This window comes from Lithobates pipiens, unplaced genomic scaffold (assembly GCF_037356315.1).
Source record: "Lithobates pipiens isolate NorthernLeopardFrog02 unplaced genomic scaffold, aLitPip1_a1.2 Scaffold_13, whole genome shotgun sequence".
In the NCBI taxonomy this organism is placed as follows: Eukaryota; Metazoa; Chordata; class Amphibia; order Anura; family Ranidae; genus Lithobates; species Lithobates pipiens.
The window spans coordinates 249,433,416-249,453,105 of record NW_027507718.1 but is presented as its reverse complement, the minus strand read 5'-3'; the positions used below and the strand labels follow the sequence as shown (position 1 = coordinate 249,453,105).

The following is a 19,690-nucleotide window of genomic DNA, read 5'->3' as shown; positions in this document are numbered from 1 at the left end:
GAATAGTAGAGACAGCCCTGGTAGTGGCAGTGCAGAGCAGGTCATGAGCTCTATGTACTGGCAGTGTCAGGGCAGTCATTCAATACAATGTAGTGACAGGGTAGTGAGCAGTGTGTTATAGCATTTCTGTTCAATCAGCATTATATGATGGCAATGCAGACATCCCAAGTCTCCTGCATTTGACGGCGGGCTGACGGACACCTGCGAGTGCAGCATGATCTCCTGGCTGTCAACCGCAGCAGCCCGAGCCACCCCCTCCTCCGGGCCAGGGGTGGCAGCAGCTTCGCTATGGGGATCGATTGTATGAAAGCAGGTGCAGCACGATGACTTCCCATGTGTCCCAGACTGTTACTCTGCCCTCCTCTCGTAACCCCCCAGCTCTCTCAATCACTGAGCGCCCACCCTCTGCCCGTCCCGCTCAGAGAAAGTTAGGAAGCCAGGGCAGCCAATGGAAGGTGAGCAGCAGCTGTGTGAAAATGACCCTGCATCGGTGGTGTCACTGGATGGAAAAAATGACCCTGCGTCGGTGGTGTCACTGGATGGAAAAAATGACCCTGCATCGGTGGTGTCACTGGATGGAAAAAATGACCCTGTATCAGTGGTGTCATTAGCTGGAAAAAATTTCCCCGGGTCAACGGTGTAGCTAAGAGGAAAATGGTGCTTCCTCAGTGTCAGTGGGGATAAACTACAGTCAATCAGTGTAAGGGGATGTATCGGCGTGTGCATGTACATTGTAGTACACACACACAGATTACCTTTATAGTGCAGAGCCCAGGGCTGAGTCGTGAGACATGGTGGTTATCATGCAGCTTCCAGGGACAGTCTTCTGAAATTGAGAACTGGCCCCATGTCAATAAAAATCATCCTAATATATACACAGATTTGTAAAAAAATCCGTACTCTCCAATTTAAGCACCTTTCACACTGGGGCGGTGGGTGTGTCGGCGGTAAAACACTGCTATTTTTAGCGGCGCTGTACTGTCAATTTTGTGGTGCTATTTGGCCACTAGCGTGGAGCTTTTACCCCCTACTAGCGGCTGAAAAAGGGTTAAAACCACCACAAAGCGCTGCTGCAGCAGCGCTTTGCCGGCGGTATAGCTGTGCTGCCCTATTGATTTCAATGGGCAGGAGAGGTGAAGGAGCGGTGTATACACCGCACCAAAGATGCTGCTAGCAGGACTTTTTGTAGTGGACTGCCAGCACACCACTCCAGTGGAATAGCCCTCGGGGCTTTCAAATTGGAGGCACAGCAGTGGCTCTTTCAGGGAGCTTTGCAGGCACTATTTTTAGTGTTGTATCGCCTGCAAAGCGCCCCAGTGTGAAAGGGGTCTTATAGTAGTCAGCATATACAACAATTTTATCAATATGTCTTTGTTAATATACCTTGAAATCAATTTGGATATATCAATAAAATACAATTTAAGCCCTCACTAATACTTTAAAATAAGTTTAATATAAAATCAATATATTGAAAATATATGTAAGAAGGCCAGTGTGGTGGCCTGAATTTATGGGAGGAGCCCGGAGGGTATTTAACCAGCCCGCTCGCCTGTGGTCTTTGTCGGTTTCCGGTGCGCGGCACTACGTCACTAGGCCGACGGCTCGTGTTTCGTTTCCATTCGGACAAAACGTCTCTCTCGTGGTTTGCTTTCCCGTTCGTTTTGTACAACGTCGCCGGCTCTGTACAACGTCGCCAGCTCGACTGCCGCGGGTAAGGGTCTCGATTGTCCTTCCTGTACTATTTTTAGTGTCGTTAAAACCTGAAATATCGAGTCGTTCGTTATGATACCGGTTGTTATCACTCAATACGCTCCAATTTCGCAGCGCCCTTCATTTCACGGGCGTCATTTCGGTAGATATTGCTGGTAGGAAAAAACTGCACTGTTTTAATACTTGTTATATAGTCTCGTTACCGTGTTCCACAGTCAAAATCGTTGCCAGTCGTGTCTCACGGCACAACGACTCCTACCTCTGTCATAGCTGGCTCACGTAGGTCATTTCATCATTTCACTCATTTTGTTACGCACGGCGCTCCGATTCGAATCCAGTCGCATCCGCTAAATGCGCCGATTCATTCCGGTGTGCCCCTAACTGCTTGGCCGCATTTCAGTACATGCTCCAGAGCTTGTTCGTGGCTAATCGATCGGGTCTCTGTCATGGGAATTCATTTCACTGTCACCTAGTACGTTCGAATCGAAACCAGTCGCAGTTCTCGAACGCACAGGTTCGATCGACGTGTCCCAGTTACGTTGGCCTCATTTCGGTACATGCTCCAGAGCTCGCTCGTGGCTAATCGATCGGGTCTCTGTCATGGGAATCATTTCACTGTCACCTAGTACGTTCGAGTCGAAACCAGTCACATTTCTCAAGAAAACGCACAGGTTCGATCGACGTGTCCCAGTTACGTTGGCCTCATTTCGGTACATGCTCCAGAGCTCGCTCGTGGCTAATCGATCGGGTCTCTGTCATGGGAATCATTTCACTGTCACCTAGTACGTTCGAGTCGAAACCAGTCACATTTCTCAAGAAAACGCACAGGTTCGATCGACGTGTCCCAGTTGTGTTGGCCTCATTTCGGTACATGCTCCAGAGCCCGCTCGTTGCTAAGTGATCGGGTCTCTGTCATGGGATCATTTCACTGTCACGTATCACGTTCCAATACGAATCCAGTCGCGTCTATGATGCACCAATTCGTCCCGGCGTGCCCCAGGTATTTTCGGCCTCATTTCAGTACATGCTCCGGAGCCCCGTTCGTTGTCAGTCGCAATCGCGGCACGACCGATTCGGGCCTCTGTCATGGCAAACTTTTGTCACTCATTTCACTGTCACTTACCGCGCTCCGATTCGAATCTAGTCGCATCCGTGATGCACCGATTCGTTTCGGTGTGCCCCAGTTGGTTACGGCCTCATTTCAGTACATGCTCCAGAGTCAGGATTCATTATCGGTTGCAGGTTTTGGTTCTCTGATTCATGACTCTGTCATGGGAAATCAATTTCACTGTCACGTAGGACGTCCGATACGAATCCAGCCGCATCTACGATGCACCGATTCGTCCCGGCGCGCCCCAGGTATTTCAGCCACATTCCAGTACTTGCTTTAGAGCATGCACGATTAACGGATAGTCGCAACAGCGGCACGACCGACTCGTGCCTCTGTCATGGCAATCAAATAAATTTCTCCGCCGCGTACCGCGCTCCGTTTCGAATCCAGTTGCATACATGCACCGATTCGTTACGGTGTGCCCCAGTGCTTTAGCCTCATTTCAGTGCATGCTCCAGAGTCCGGTTCATCATCAGTCACAGTCACGGCATGACCGGCTTATGCCTCTGTCATAACAGGTTTTCATTAAATGGACCGTAGTATACAGTGCCCCGTCTCGAGTCGGTCGCATCTGACATGCAAACACGTCCCCAGGCACAGACTTATGGCAATCGTTGCAAGCACGCATTCAAGCATAGACTTCTTGCAATCTTTGCATACACGCATCCAAGCATGGACGCACACAAGCGTAGACTTCTTGCGATCGTTGCAAACACGCATCCAAGCGTAGACTTCTGGCAATCGTTGCAAACACGCATCCTAGCATGGACCTCTTGCAATCGTTGCTAGTACGCAGTCAAGCATGGACGTCTTGCAGTTGGTGCGAGTACGCATACAAGCCTGGACTTCTCGCAATCGTTGCGAGCTCGCATTCAAGTGTAGACTTCTTGCAACCGTTGCGAGCACGCATTCAAGCATGGACGTCGTACAGTCGTTGCAAGTTCGCATACAAGCGTAGACTTTTTGCAATCGTTGCAAGCACGAATCCAAGCATAGACTTCTTGCAAATCATTGCAAGCACGCATCAAGCATAATCTTCGTGCAATCGTTGCAAGCACGCATTCAAGCATGGAAGTCTGGCAGTCGTAGCAAGCACGCATACAATAATAGACTTCTTGCAATCATTGCAAACACGCATCCATGCGTAGACTTCTTGCAGTCATTGCAAGCATGCATCCAAGCGTAGAGTTCTTGCAATCGTTGCAGGCACGCATCCAAACATAGACTTCTTGCAATCATTGCAAGCACACATTCAGGCATAGACCTCTGGCAAATCATTGCTAGCACGCATTCGAGCATAAGACCTCTTGCAATCATTGCGAGCAGATGTCCAGGCACAAACTTGTTGCAATCATTGCTAGCAGGCAGTTCCGGCTGGCTCAATAGATTGCTTTGGGAAAACCTGGATACTTTCCTAAATGTACATTGTAACGGGGTACTTATTTTATAGGTAAAGTTGATCCAGGGAAAATCCGATTGCCTCTCGGGGGATCAGGAAGGAATTTTTTCCCTGCTGTAGCAAATTGGGCCATGCTCTGCTGGGGTTTTTTGCCTTCCTCTGGATCAGCTGTGGGTGCAGAATTGGGTGTGTCGGGTTGTGCGATATTTATTTGTTTGATTTGTGGTTAGGACTGGATGGACTTCTGTCTTTTCCGACCTGGCTACCCATGTATCTTACCATAACTTCTTGCAATCGTTGCAGGCACGCATCCTGGCATAACTCCTTGAAATCGTTGCAGGCACGCATCCTGGCATAACTTCTAGCAATCATTGCACACACGCATCCTAGCATAACATCTTGCAATCATGGCTAGCACGCATCCTGGTGTAACTCCTTGCAATCGTTGCAGGCACGCATCCTAGCACAACATCTTGCAATCGTTGCAAGCACGCATCTTGGCATAACATCTTGCAATCGTTGCAAGCACGCATCTTGGCATAACATCTTGCAATCGTTGCAAGCATGCACCCAAACACATGTTCAAGCACAACTCCTGCAGTCTTCGCAAAGCACATGCGATAACACGTATTTCTCACAGTCACTATGAACACATTTCCAGTGACAAACTCCCACGCAATTGTCGCAAGCACACGTTTAAACACTACTTTTGCAATCGTGCCAAGGCTCGCGACTTAGCATAACGTCTTGCAATCATTCTTCTGCAAGCACACATTCTCAGTGGCACACAAACTGGCTACACGTCGTTTTCAGCAGCACTTAGTTGGCCACTTGTCTCCTGTGGCTTTTCTTACAAGCCACTCACCGTTTCCTGTCTGTCGGTCTCTCCCTTAGGATAGTTGAGTTCAACTTCCATCCAGCACCTGGATCGTGTCGACACACGCAACTGGCTTCTTCCTGTAACACGCTCAGGCTATACCTAGCCAGCGTTCAGCATTTCTCATCCTTACAGGGCCCGGAGAGCCACCTGTCTTTATGGCTCATACAGCAAGATCCCCACTTCGAGGCATCCAGAGGCATCACCCATAGCCAACGGAAAACGCTCGCCCATCACAACTGCCATCTTTAGGGACATGAAATCCTCGCATATTTCCCAGTCTGGTCATCCAAGCGGCCATCTACGTGGCCCTTTGTGGTTTTCCATGGCCTAGCCAATTTATTGTTGGTAGCACTGGCAGCCAGGTTCTACACAGACACTACCTGACGAATGTTCAAATCTGCAATACGGGCCATTCCCCAGGATCGATCTTTATGTCACGCCTCCTGGTCCTCCTCTCACAGACACAGGACCCTTCTCAGATCCTTCATTTAGATGCCGTGGCAATAGCAGACCTGTCAATGTCGGAAGGTTCCTTACTGCATGGATTGATGTATCGGTGTTTAAACCGTCTACGATGCCCCTGTCGCCCCTGGTAGTGACAGATGCCACAGCTTTCACAGGCTTCGCGGGAATTTTTGGCCACCACGGGTTTACAGGACCATGGCATCAGGGATACTCCTAAACCCCGGTTTACCTGGACTTCCTCCCTCTTCAGGCTATACCCGGTCATGACAGCCTCTCGTATCTGGGGTCATGTCAGGACAGGACAGGCGGTGGCTTTCACCACAGACAACTGGGCCGAGGCTCATCTTGTTATTGAAGCCAGGTCTGGACCGCTCTCGGTTGTGTCCTTCCTGCGCAGACTGCTGCAGTTAGCCCGGTGGCACCAGTTTAATGTCCATTGTATGTTCATTCCAGGCCTTCAGCAATCCCGCAGGCCAAGTTCTGCATAGTCGTTACTTGGCTCGCTACCAGCTTCATTTCATCCTCCTCCTTGCAGTGTCTAAAACCCAGCAATCTGACTCCAGGATGGACGTCCATTTCTATAGAGAAGCAGGGCTTGGTATCAAGTAACCATACTCGACTACCTACTGTCACTCCTACCGGAACGCGTAGACTCTTGTTCCCTATTGCTTTCGTGCCAACACTTGTGTACCTGCCAGTTTCCAAAACACATGGGGTTCTTCTACACAGCCTACACCTCGACCCCGGTCCATACCGTGGACACTCTTAGTATTTGAGCACCCTTGGCAGCATGTTGGCGTGGGTCCCAAGTCACGTCATTGAAAGACTAAGCAGTTGGGACCCTGCCTACCTCGCCCGGTACATTCCCAATCCTCGGGTGGAAGTGGCACAAGCGTTCACCAAACTTGCTCAACTAATTAAGCTAAAACTAATAAAACTGCACCCCTACCTGAATGTTTTGCCCCCTTATTTTGGTATACCGACCATCAGACCAGGGCACACTTCAGGTCCATTTCATGTGGTTAATCTTATGGTAGAGGCAACTTGTTCATATCCGTATCGGCCATAGGGCTTTGACCATAAGTAAGAAGGCCAGTGTGGTGGCCTGAATTTATGGGAGGAGCCCGGAGGGTATTTAACCAGCCCGCTCGCCTGTGGTCTTTGTCGGTTTCCGGTGCGCGGCACCCACCCTCCCTTCCCCTTTTCAGGGCATTTCTCAAATTCATTTCTCTTCACATATATTAAATTCTAATCTAGGGTATGCCCCCTTATTTTGGTATACCGACCATCAGACCAGGGCACACTTCAGGTCCATTTCATGTGGTTAATCTTATGGTAGAGGCAACTTGTTCATATCCGTATCGGCCATAGGGCTTTGACCATAAATATAACTATAAAAAGTGTTCTGAACTGGACTAGAACCCACAACTTAAACAATATGAGCCTGTCACGCTAACCACTATAGTATCAATTAAAGATTCTCAATTGATGCTTTTTATGTTTTATATGAGATTAATTCTCAGTGAAACCACTGTACTAGTCCAGACAAGTAATTGCTATGATCGATCTATTCTGAAATTGTGAACTGCCCCAGAGGAAACTGAAGATGACCCCCTGATACTTCCATCTAATCACCCTAATATATACACCGTGTTTTCTTCCAAATCTCTACTCTCTAATTTATAGTAGCCAGCATATACTACAACTTTGTGCGCTCCATATATCAGTGTGTCTTTGTTAATATACCTTGAAATCAATTTTGATATATTGATAAACTACAATTTAAGCCCTCGCTATCTCATATTTAAAAAAATATAAATACAAACACTGTCACCTGGATTAGAACCCTTGATTTTACCTATATAAGCCTGCTGCTCTAACCACTATACTCTCAGCTTGTTGAGTTTGCTTTTATGTTTAATATGAGATTAATTGTTGGTGAAGCAACTCTGTTAGTTCAGACAAGTAATTGCCATTATCAATCCGTTATGACCATAAAACACATTGTCCTGTTGCCTTCTAGCCATTCACAATTCCCTCATGTAGGGACAATAGTGCAATGTTTCCTACAAGTTGGGGTGCAGAGCTGTGCTGGCCATTGTGTTCTGTTATCTATGGAAGCTGTGTCCCCCCACTCACACACAATACACACGTTTTCAGCATGGCTCTTTTTGTTGGAGCAGATGACAGAGAAGAAGGATAAGACAGCAAAAAGAGGAAACTATTAATACAGTAGAGGAACCAGAGAACCCAGCAATGCCTGCTTCCCTATACTCTGTGCTGTAACTAAGATACATTTACATATCCATATATAGAGCAGAAGACATGTATGTCTGCAGAATGATGGTCTGTGGGTGTTACTACATTATTGCTCATTGGTCCTAAAATCTTCTTAATAGAGACTATTATATTTATAAACTCAGAATTCTGACTTTGAATCTCAGAATTCTGACTTTCACACTCAGAATTCTGACTTTGAATCTCAGAATTCTGACTTTCAAACTCAGAATTCAGATTTTTTTTTTCAAAAACATAATTCTGTATTTTTCATTTTTTTTTTTTGATGGCCCCAGGGCTCTTCCATACTTCCATATAGATCAGAGCATTGCCCACATAAAAGATGAGGATGGTTAAGGATGACACAGAGAAGCCAACTACCAACTGTACTAAATGCCTTCTTCTCCTCAGTTTTTACATAGGAAATGGAGGAATATACCGACCACGACAATACTGTTAGTAACACATCACAGGGCATACACTCGTGGCTAACAGCGGCCGGTGTGAAGGAAAGACTTAATAAACTAAATACAAATAACCAGAACCAGATGCCTTACACACAAGAGTCCTCAGAGGACTCAGTCAGGGTATAGCTAGACCATTGTTCCTAATCTTTGTGGACAGCATACTGACAGGATTTGTACCAGCTGATTGGAGAAAAGCCAATGTGATACCAATATTCAAAAAAGGACAGTGTCAGGGCTGGCTTAGCCCTCCCTTCTCTTGGCTGGCTGCTCAGCTGCCGGCTAATTGCCAGCTCTCATCTCTCTCCACAATTACCAGCTGTTCCTTATCCAGCTTGTCTGACCGGCCTACTTAAAGCTGTCCAGCTCTGCCTTCGCCTTGGTCACATTGCAAGAAACCATCTCCTGCGGTTCTGTTTAAAGACTGGATTGCTGACATCCCTTCTGGCTCCTTATCCTGCTTGCTGTTGCTCTACTTGGATCCCTGACTTCAGGTCTGGCTGATTACCCGATCTGGTTATTGAACTCTGGACTGGCTGACTACTCAATCCGGTTACTGGACTCTGGCTATGCTTTGACTACGCTTTCCCTATTTACCTTTTTATTTTTATTAATAAACAAGTGTGATTTAATTGTACTTCTGTCTCGGTCTGATTCATGGTTTCTGACAGTAGGCGAAGGCCATGAATTCAGAAGATACAGTCAATCCACTTGTTGGTAATATTTTTTCCAGATTGGATGGGCAAGATCACCGCATGGATCAGTTTGTCATTACAAACGCTCCTGAGTCGCACGGCTCACCTGGAATCCCCCACGGTGGCTGCTCCATTACAACCTGAGTCGCAGGCCGTCCCTGCTGCTGTGCCAGTCTCTGTGCAGGCACCCACCTCGAGTACTACCTCTATAAGAGGTATGTCTGGTTCTGCTCCGCTTCCCCATCGATTTGGGGGCGATCCAGTTCAATGCAGAGGGTTTCTCAATCAGGTTGAGATATACTTCGAGATGCTGCCCCAGGCGTTTCCCAAGGACAGAAGCGAAGTAGGTTTCGTGATATGTTTGCTTTCTGAGAGAGCCTTGGCCTGGGCTAACCCTCTATGGGAGATGCAAAAACCTGTTGTCTTGAGTTACCCTGTGGTCTCCTTTAAAAGTGTATTTGATGTTCCCGCACGCTCCGCTTCTGCTGCCAAGTGCCTCATGTCCATCAAACAGTGTACGAGAACTGTTGCCGACTACTCCAATGAATTCCATACTCTGGCGGCGAGGTTACTTGGAACAATGAGGCCCTCGTGGCTGCTTTTTCTCATGGTATCTCTCCATCAGGGATGAGATAGTAGCCTGAGATATACCCACTGAGCTGGAGAGCTTGATCTCGTTTGCCATCCTCATTGACTCCAGACTCAGAGAAAGACTTTCTCTTAAGGAGCGCTTGCGGAAGCCTCCTGTACGTTTGCCTCCGAGCTTTGTAGTCCCACCCATGCCTCCCTCACCTACCATGCCTCCTGGTACCGAGTCGGTTAGTGAAGATGAACCCATGTACCTGGGCTTCATGCGTCTCTCTGCGGATGAGAATGCCTTTAGGAGGAGGGAGAGATTGTGCCTTAATTGTGGCCAGGCAGGTCACCTTTTGAAGTCTTGTCCTACCAGTCCAGGGAACGCCCGTACCTTGAGGTCCTGTCATGGACAGACCTTAGGTGGCGTTGTTTCGTCCCCAGTTATGTCAATGTGCCGCCCCCAATCCCCCATGTGTCCCGCTGAGCGCCCCGCTGCACTGTCACATCTCCTCACAGCGCCGCTCCAGGACTTCTTTGCTTCAGCCTGTCCCTCTGGTGCGGCGCTGTGTGTCTGTGTGTACAGAGGAGGGGCGGGGGCTTGGCGGAGATGGGAGCATTGAGAGGTGCAGCATCTGTTAGCTGACCTCCCACCTGGCGGGGACACCATGGAGCGGGTGGGTGGTGCTGGCCTGGCCCTGGCGGGGACACCATGGAGCGGATGCATAGCGCTGGCCTGGCCCTGGTGGGGACACCATGGAGTGGGTGGATGCCGCTAGCGTGGACTCTTCAGCAATTCTGTACACCCAATGCTGAGGAGAGCCCTGATGATGGTCGATGAAGCCACAAAGAGCAGAGGTAAGGGGGAGGATGGATCCTCCTTGATCTACATTGAGCTGTATGGAGGGGGTTTGTGTGTGAGTAGTGCAGGAAGTAGGAGTCAGGTGGATCTGTGTATGTGTCAGGTAGGTGTCAGGAAGGGGGGTAAGTGTATATGTCAGTGTAATGGTCAGTGTGGGTGTCAGGTAGGTTAATGTAATGATCAGGTAGGGGCCAGGTGGGTCAGTGTAGGGGTCAGGTGGGTCAGTGTAGGGGTCAGGTAGGTCAGTGTAATAATCAGGTAGGGGTCAGGTAGGTCAGTGTAGGGGTCAGGTGGGTCAGTGTAATGTGAGTAGTGCAGGAAGTAGCAGTGAGGTGGCTCAGTTTTTTTGTCAGGTTGGTTAACATAGGTGTCAGGTAGGTCAGTGTAATGATCAGGTGAGTCAGGTAGGTCAGTGTAATGGTCAGGTGGGTCAGTGTAGGTGTCAGGTAGGTCAGCGTAATGGTCAGGTGGGTCAGTGTAGGTGTCAGGTAGGTCAGTGTAATGGTCAGGTGGGTCAGTGGAGGTGTCGGGTAGTTCAGTGTAATGGTCTGGTAGGTTAGTGTAGGTGTCTGGTAGGTCAGTGTAATGATCAGGTAGGTCAGTGCAGGGGTCAGCTAGGTCAGTGTAGGGGTCAGTGTAAGGTGAATAGTGCAGGAAGTAGGAGTCAGGTGGATCAGTGTATGTGTCAGGTAGGTCAGTGCATATGTCAAGTAGGTGTGTGAGGGGGTCAGTGTAGTGGTCAGATAGGTCACATGTGTAGCAAGGGCAGGGTAAAGTGAAGTCAGGGGCGCAGCCTGGGGAGGGCAAAATTAGGTTTTGCCTAGGGTGACCCTTGCACCAGCTCTGCTCTCACCAGACTTGCTGATCCACTGTCAGTGGATCCCCTGAGCTCTTCCAACCTTCGCACACAGTATTTTCCTCAAGCGTCACCCCTGCATCCCTGTTGGGTTCCTAGCTTGGCACTCACAGATACTCCTCAAGCGTCACCCCACTGGCCTGCTCGGTCCCTGACTTGGCACACAAGACTGCTCTGCAAGTATCACTTCTGCTGGCTGGGTCCCTGGCTTGACACCTGCCAAAGTTTCCCAATTCCCTTCCCCGGTTGGTTAGAATACTGCTCTGGTACTTGCTTCAGCTACTCACGGTGGTAGTAAAGGTTCTCCGGCCGGCAGAACCGTCACTTTTAGTTGGACTGCTAGCCACAGTCCCAACCCTACGGTACTTTCTTACATCTGGATAGGCCTTCAGATAGCCTAGCAGTCAGATGCCCCCAGGATAGGCTTCAGGCTCTGGCCTTGCAGCACAATACACGTCCACCCAGACAGCCATCCAGGTGGCACAGAACCCCCGATCACCTGACTCCACTCAAATAAATCGGTTCTCCCAGTAGGCCAAGGGATTGTAGAAAATCCCTGCCCATTGGCTGAGATACCCCATATACTCCTAATCTGTCCTTGCAATGCCCTTGTCTTATCTAATGTCGCCAGGTACCCGCCACCTAACAACAGAAGAGATAAGTGCAGTAGGCTTGTGCAATTCGTTTCGTAACGAATCGAAATTCGGCCGAATTTTGCATCTTTCGGACATTCTGATGCATCCGAATGTCCGAATAAAAAAATAACGAATAACAACGAATACGAAAGAAATACAACGAATGAATTTGAATGAATTAGAATGTATTTGAGTTAATTTGGTAATTCTTTAAAGATCGAATGAAACAAAAGGTCAGCTCAAAGTAAATCTTATAATCCAATCAGCTAATTCATTTTGTGTCGGAGGTTGGATTACTGGCAATTTGGCAAAGTGCATTTCTGAGAACTGAGTTAGAAGGGTGTTGTATTGTATTTTAACTGAGGAGAAGAGATATTGTCATTGTGTGTGTTAAAAGATTCAATAAAAAAAACGACTTTTCAAACGAATCATTATCACGAATGTCTATAAAAACATAAATAGCGAATTTCAACAAATACGAACGAATGAATTCGACTCTCTACGAATAATAACGAATTATCCGAAAACATATTAACGTAACATAACGAATATAACAGAACGAAATTATGTATTTTACGAATGACAACGAACCGAAACTAAACAAAATTTTCCATTGTGCACAAGTCTAAAGTGCAGCAATTCCAGAATTAGGGCAAAGTCAGTTGACCCCCTAACAAATGGCCAAGGCAACTATCACTTTGCAAATAAATTTAAAAGCAACCCTGCCTAAACATCAGGGTGCTACATTTATTTTTGATATGAATAATGGACTTTTATTTGATGTAATCATGTACACACATTAAATCATAAATGGATGCTTGTTATATGCACACTTTGTAACTTGGTATGGATACACATGTATCTTGCACTTGCACTAAGCACTTTGTGTTGTCTTTTTATGTTTTTTATATTTTTTTGTATGTTTTTATGATATTTACTGTGACACATTAGAGCACATCTTACACTAGCAGAGCCAATTCCACCCACCACCATAATTGCATTTATCATTTGCCATCTACCTTTTGGTAGTTGGAATAAGTGGAGGCAGCAGCTATAAGCGGCACCTTTCAGTCCATAGGGCAGAACTATATTTTTTCCTTTCTAATTTACCTGTATTGTTTGCTGTTTTTAGGGGAACAATCCATACTACAATGATGCGTGCAGCTTCTCCAGAGGATTATGTTTCTTTCATTCGGAATTAAATGGTATATACGTAAAATTAAATGATATATAAGTAGACACATCATAAGGGTACATGTTAGTATTTCCAAATGACAATATTCTGAATTAAAACAGTACCTCTTTCTTGCCATGTATAAGGAAGTAATGTTCCCAAATGATTCACAGGAACTATAACCTACATGAGATCACATAGGGTTGTGGATGTTTCATCATTGGCAACTGTTGACAGTTTACTGTTTGCAGTCAAACATAACTTATCTAGTATGCCTGCAGTGAGAAAAGAGGATCATCAGGAATAAGCAAGGTTTTGAATACCTTTGGGGTACATGCACATGGCCATATGAAAATACAGCAACTAGTACATTGGATATTGATGGCAGAAGCTGCCAAAAAGATCCTGTGGAAAAAGTGCTTTACGTGGAAGCAATGCTTGAAGGCTAAGTTCACCTTTTTTCCCTCTAAATTCCAGCTCCCCTATGTACAGATATAGCATTATTGCACTTATTTTGCAAACATATAAAAGCTTTCCATTCATTCAACCAACACTTACCTCACTGTCATCATGGCTGTTTGAAAACACTGCTCCATTACTTCTGCCTTTCTTCCTGGACAGACTTTAGGTCATGAAACAGGAAGGCGTTGACTAGCTGACCTCATTAGCACACACCCTGCATCATCAAACCTCAACTGGTCAACTGCTTCCTGTGTCATGACCTAAAGTCTGTCCAGGAAGTAAGGCAGAAGTAATGGATCAGTGTTTTCAAGCAGCCATGAGGACAGTGAGGTAATGTTGTGTAGAACAAATTGGAAGCTTTTTTATTTTTCCAAAAGAAGTACATTAATGCTATATTGGTACATGGGGGGCTGGAATTGAGAAAAAAAGAAGGTGAACAAAGGCGAACTTAGCCTTTAAGCAATGTTTACATGCATCCAGTGTTACAGTGTAAATGACATCTATTGTCTGCCACCACTGCTCAGCAAGCTGCTAGAACACAGGTGGCTTCTGCAGACTGCAACCTAGCACAGAAGGATGCCAATCCACAATAGTGACAACACATAATGCTGGGACCAATCAAATTATACCCTAATTAAACATTTTCTCCCACCAGCGTTCACAGTATACCTAATTGGGAATCGCAACACCCTAGAACTATGCTGGCTCTGCGCCCACCCCTCATTCTGTTCATGCTTTGTCAAAATATTTGTGTTTTGACACTGCCACAGTGGAGTCGGCACTTGTAGTTTATTTATTCACAGATGGCAATGAAAGAATGATGAGGCTGTGCAGGCAAAGACCCACACAGCCCTGCTTATTTTATTCTGACAGTGGCTGCTGGAGAGAGGAGCTCCCGCTTGCTGTCACAGGGGAGGCTGAGGTGGTGCAAGGGGCTGGTGCATAGCAACATGTTACATATTACACCCTAAATACAGGTGTAACATGCAACATGTTGCTAAAGATGAACCTATCTTTTAAGAGGAAAAGTACATTTACAATTTAATACAATAAAGGAGGGTTCAAAAGGCCCTGCTCATGACATTTTAAAATCTAAAGAAGCTATAAGTATCTTATAATATTAAAAGGAGCCCAGGGTATACTTCTTTGGATCATCTGCATCTTCATGTCCTTTTCCATGCCACTATATTTCTGCTGAATTCTCTTATTAAAGAGTTAGGTCACATTCACCAAAAAACTGCCTATGTAGATAAGTATTTGAAAAAATAAAGATTGACAGTGCGTGTGTAGCCTGGTCTGGCCAATCCAATTGATGAGCAAACAAAACCTAGTGCTCATGGGCACAGCACAGCCCCTCAAATTACCCTTTTGGCGAAGAATCTACCGACATGTTGTCAGTATTAATAAAAAGGATCCGGATCTCCGCATTGGTCGACACTGACACACAGTGTATGCTGATTGCACCCCCAAAGTGCGTTTTTTGGCTTTGGATCACATCCCTACTAGCTCTAGAGGCTGTGATTCTAGCAAAGTACTCTTACAGAGTGAATTGAGGTGGATTTTCCACCTCAATGCCACCGCTCCTCCAGGCCTAAATGAGGCGTTCAATTTCAAACCCTTTTTGGAGGGATTCCAATCAGGGGTTTGCGAGTTGGATCTCTAATCTTCATTATAGGGTCCTTTTCTGTACATTTGGAAACTAACATTCATATTCTATTAATGTGCTCAATTATACCAGTATAGTCTTGTTAACAATACTATATATTGTGTGTCTATTGTATATGAAATTCTTCTTTTATTTCTGTATTTGAATGAGTATCTAAATATCAAAATTTTTGTGCATTATTAATTGTTCGTTTATTTTTAGATGTATTTAGGAATCAACTGGTGGTGCAATATTCTGTATGGTTCCCGTGCCTGAGCTGATCACTCTGGACCACTGGGTGGTGCACTTTCCTTCCCGGCAGGCACACGCTGTCTGACATATATATATATATATATGTAGTTGATTATACAATTAAATATCCATCTCATTTTGTATTAATACTTAGTTCACCGCATGAGATGATGGGTTGGGTGCCCTGCTTTGACTGCCCAGCACGCGGGAGACTGCCGATCCCCGCCCATCATGGGGGTGACTTGGGGGCCTCTTTGCCCATGGGAGCTCCGCCTTCAGGGCTGCGCTCCTTCCTGTTTGCATCCCAGTTTGGGGCGCAGAGGGGTGGGCTACACGCGCGCCACTCCGTCAGGGAACTCTGAGGCAGATGGTTGCAGCCACTCTTTGGCGCAATGATCTGCCTCATGGGCCACAGCTGAGCTGGGCTGCTTATTGCAGTCTGTTCTCAGCTGTTTGTCTTAGCCTCACACAAACTCCCTGCAAGCACCAGCATTTACATCGCTGGTGTCTTGCTGATAGGACCAACAGACCTCTGAACACTCTTTTACATGGTGAGCTTTATTTACCCTTTTACTGTGCTACTAAGCCTTTCACTAGACTACTATATATTTACTCCCATGCTTCTGTCTTTTTGTCTCCCAACAGACAAGAAGTCATAGGCTCAAGCTATTTCATACTTGCTGGCCGACCTTACGCTGATAGGAGTGATCACTCCAACCAGTGGGAGTTCTTGCAGTTACTTTAGGGCTACCGGTCCTCATCCTCCCATGGTGGTGTCCTACTATTTCAGCCACATACCATCTGTTTCTCACCATGAAACAGCAACAGTACAGGCTAGTTCCACACTTACCAGCTCCCCTCTGTACCCTGTAGTGACCGGCTTATGCATGTGTCTCCTATGCCATGTCTATTATATGTATGGGTATCCAATCCCAAGAAAAGGTTGATCAACAATGAGATTATATTATTGTACTAATGTTTAATTATGTTTATATTATAGAACATGTATGCTTTAGATGACATTGAGCCTATGAAGAAGGACGTAAGAGTCTGAAACATGTCAGGCATCATCTCTAACAGCTACGTGCACTAGCCATTCACACTAGAGGACAATTACTTATATGCTTGTATTTTTTTACTCAAATTTTTTTACTTTCCTGGTCTATTCTAAAAATCCTGAGGGGTTATGCTGTGCCCATGAGCACTAGGTTTTGTTTCCTATGCAGATAAGGGACATCTGTAGATAAAAACAAGCTGTGCAGCTTTGACTAAGGCATGTGTAGGGCATTTATGTGCTGTACCTAATGAAGCCTGACTGGAAAACTCCCAGGACCTTGCTAAGAGAGGCCCAACTGCTAATGTTCACCTTCACCCTCTAGGACTCTCCTAGTAGCATCAAGTCTCTAAAGGATCTAAAGATGATTACACCTAAATGTTTGTCATTTATCTCTCTCCCTATTATGATTTCATTTTTATTTTTAGCATAGATACCTCTTTATGTCCTGACCCACAACTCTTAACATTTATATTTCTTAACACTGATTTACGTTACTCATTTGCTTTTACTTACATATATTTTTAATGTATAAACATTTATGATCTTTTATAGGAATTCTAAAGAACAAGAATCTGATGTGTATGTTGAAATGATGATTACAGCTGTGAAAATGTACTACTGTTAAAATGTTCCAGAAAGTTTGTATTTATGGTATTAAAAAATTTACAAGCCCATGGTGTAAATATCCTGAGGAAGTGAGTGCTGTCTCGCGAAATACATTGAGTTCCAATACATAAGCATCTGCTCCTTGGATTATCAGTCATATCATCATTTATGTAACCGTGGATATTTATGTGCATATATCTGGAATCATGTTCTAGGATTGTAAATGTGTGACAAAATTGTTTTAGTGTTTGAATAAAATTTTGTATATTTTATATTTATTGTTTGTGTCTTCCAAAGTACCTTGGACATTTCTTATTTGTATTTAAAAACTGTTACGTTTCCCCTCTGCCTAGGGGTTCTCTGGGAACTGTAGTGTAAAGGGTCCATGAGTCCCACCCTATGACTGCTGTCCCGGACTTCTCATGATCCTTAGCATTCTGCATAAAAGTCAATAGGTTTTCCTGGCTATAGCTCCCCCCTGCCAACTAGAGGGACTCATAGGCGTGCGCACATGGTGTGCAGGGTGTGCCTGGGCCCACCCTAATGCCCAGGCACATCCAACACACCCCAGGGCTTTTTTGCTGCCAAAATGTGTGAGAACTCTTTTTTTTTTCTAATTGACACTGCTGCAAGTGGGACTATTTGTTAAGGATGTGTACAACTCCTGTGGGAACTGCAACCACTGGCTGTGAAGCAATCAGTCAGCCGCATTTTCTGATGCTGACTCTGTAGTTCTGGCTACAGCATGCCTGTCAGCTGAATATCACTCCGCCGTCCGCTGTCAGAGATGAAGCATGTGAACTTCAGAGAGCATTGGATATTTCCTGACTGCTTACTTCACAGCTGTGGCTACAGTCCTCACAGGAGTTACCTACCATCCTATGCCCTGTGTTGCCCGAAGACAGCTTGCCGAACTCCTCTGTGATAAAGCATTTGGAGGAAAACTGTCTCTCTCCTCCTCGGGTTCCTGTCCGGCTGAGTCGGCGCTTTTACAGCTCCATTGCAGGTGGGAGGAGCAGGAAAAGATCATCAGAATGCACCCTAGATCATCACTTTCCTATTGTCCAACACACAGCTGGGGATGACTGAAGATTTCAGGGGACAGACCTGTGAATACTAACCTTCTCTGCATTTTCCACTATACAATTCTATGCTGTAAACCTACCCTGCGCTTGAACAGGTTATGCCGTGTACACACGACCGGATTTTATGGTAAACTAGGTCCAACGGAATCAGTCCATCTGACAATCTGGTCGTGTGTGAGCTAGTCCGATCGTTTTTCGTTAAAAAAAATTAGACAGACCTAGAAATAGAACATGTTTCAAATTTGTCCGACGGACTCAATTCCTATCAGGAAAACCGCTTGCCTGTATGCTGGTCCAACCAACCAAATCCTACGCAAGGGAAGCTATTGGCTACTGGCTATTGAACTTCCTGTTTTTGTCATCGCGTTCAAAACGAACAGACTTAGTCTGTTCATGTGTGGCCAAGTCTGTAAGTTCGTAAAGTCCATCGGAAGTCCGTCGGGAAGACCGTTAGACCTAGTCTGCCTGAAAGTCCAGTCATGTGTATGCAGCATTAGGAATTCTTGGGACTTCTGAGGTGTTACATAAATGTATTCCACATACACATTATATCCTGGTAAAATTACTTTTTTTTTAATAACATATAATGTGTGTGTATATGGAATACATCTATGTAGCACCTCAGAAGTCCCAGGAATTCCTAAACTATCAAAAACTTATCATAATAATACAGCCCAACTCCAGGACAGTAAAAAAGTCCCCCTCAGTGTGTGGGGGGAGAGGGGTAACCTCTTTCACTTACCTGATTCTAATTTCTCTTCCTTCACCCCAAAGCTATGGCATCAACACATACCATAGAGCAGGGGTGTCCAAACTTTTTCAGAGTGGGCCGGATTTGATGAAGTGAACATGCGCGAGGGCCGACCATTTTGCCTGACATTCTTTGAACCGTTAAAATTCGGTCTAAGTGTGTTCGTTCGAGCTCTAATACACTGCCCAACAAGAATTATCTTGCCTTTGTGGCTGTGTGTGGGAAGAGATGAGCTTGGGCGTATTTGTACATACTGTATTAATTGGCATATAACACGCACCATCACTTTAAGAGGGAAGTTTCAGGAAAAAAAAATGTTTAAATAAAAAACTGTGAAGCAAAATAATGGTCAGTGCCCATCAAAGCAGCCTAATCAGTGCCCATCTGCAGACCCACCATTGCCAAGAATGTAGCCTCACCATTGCTAGGAACGCACCCACCACAGCCAGGAATGCACCCACCACAGCCAGGAATGCACCCACCATTGCCAGGAATTCACTCACCATAGCCAAGAATGCCACCACCATAGCCAGGAATGCCCCCCCCATTGCCAGGAATGCTCCCCCCATTGCCAGGAATGCCCCCACCATAGCCAGGAATGCATAACCATAGCCAGGAATGCCTCACCATTGTCAGGAATGCCTCACCATTGCCAGGGACGCAGCAACACTGCATGGGACACAGCAACATTGCCAGGAATGCCTCACCATTGCCAGGAACGCAGCACCACT

General features: G+C 45.9%; 1 protein-coding gene across 2 annotated transcripts in view; it reads left to right on the top strand.

The window, feature by feature from the left end:
- Window positions 1-17,395, top strand: part of LOC143974780 (N-acylethanolamine-hydrolyzing acid amidase-like) — a 102,114-nt gene extending 84,719 nt beyond the window's left edge. The window contains exons 10-11 of one of the 2 annotated variants that reach the window (XM_077476515.1): window positions 13,060-13,132; window positions 17,070-17,395. In XM_077476515.1, the coding sequence (XP_077332641.1) occupies window positions 13,060-13,129 (70 nt within the window). In that variant the 3' untranslated portion in view covers window positions 13,130-13,132; window positions 17,070-17,395. The other variant, XM_077476514.1, reaches the window with a different exon arrangement.
- The last annotated feature ends 2,295 nt before the right edge of the window (window positions 17,396-19,690 follow it).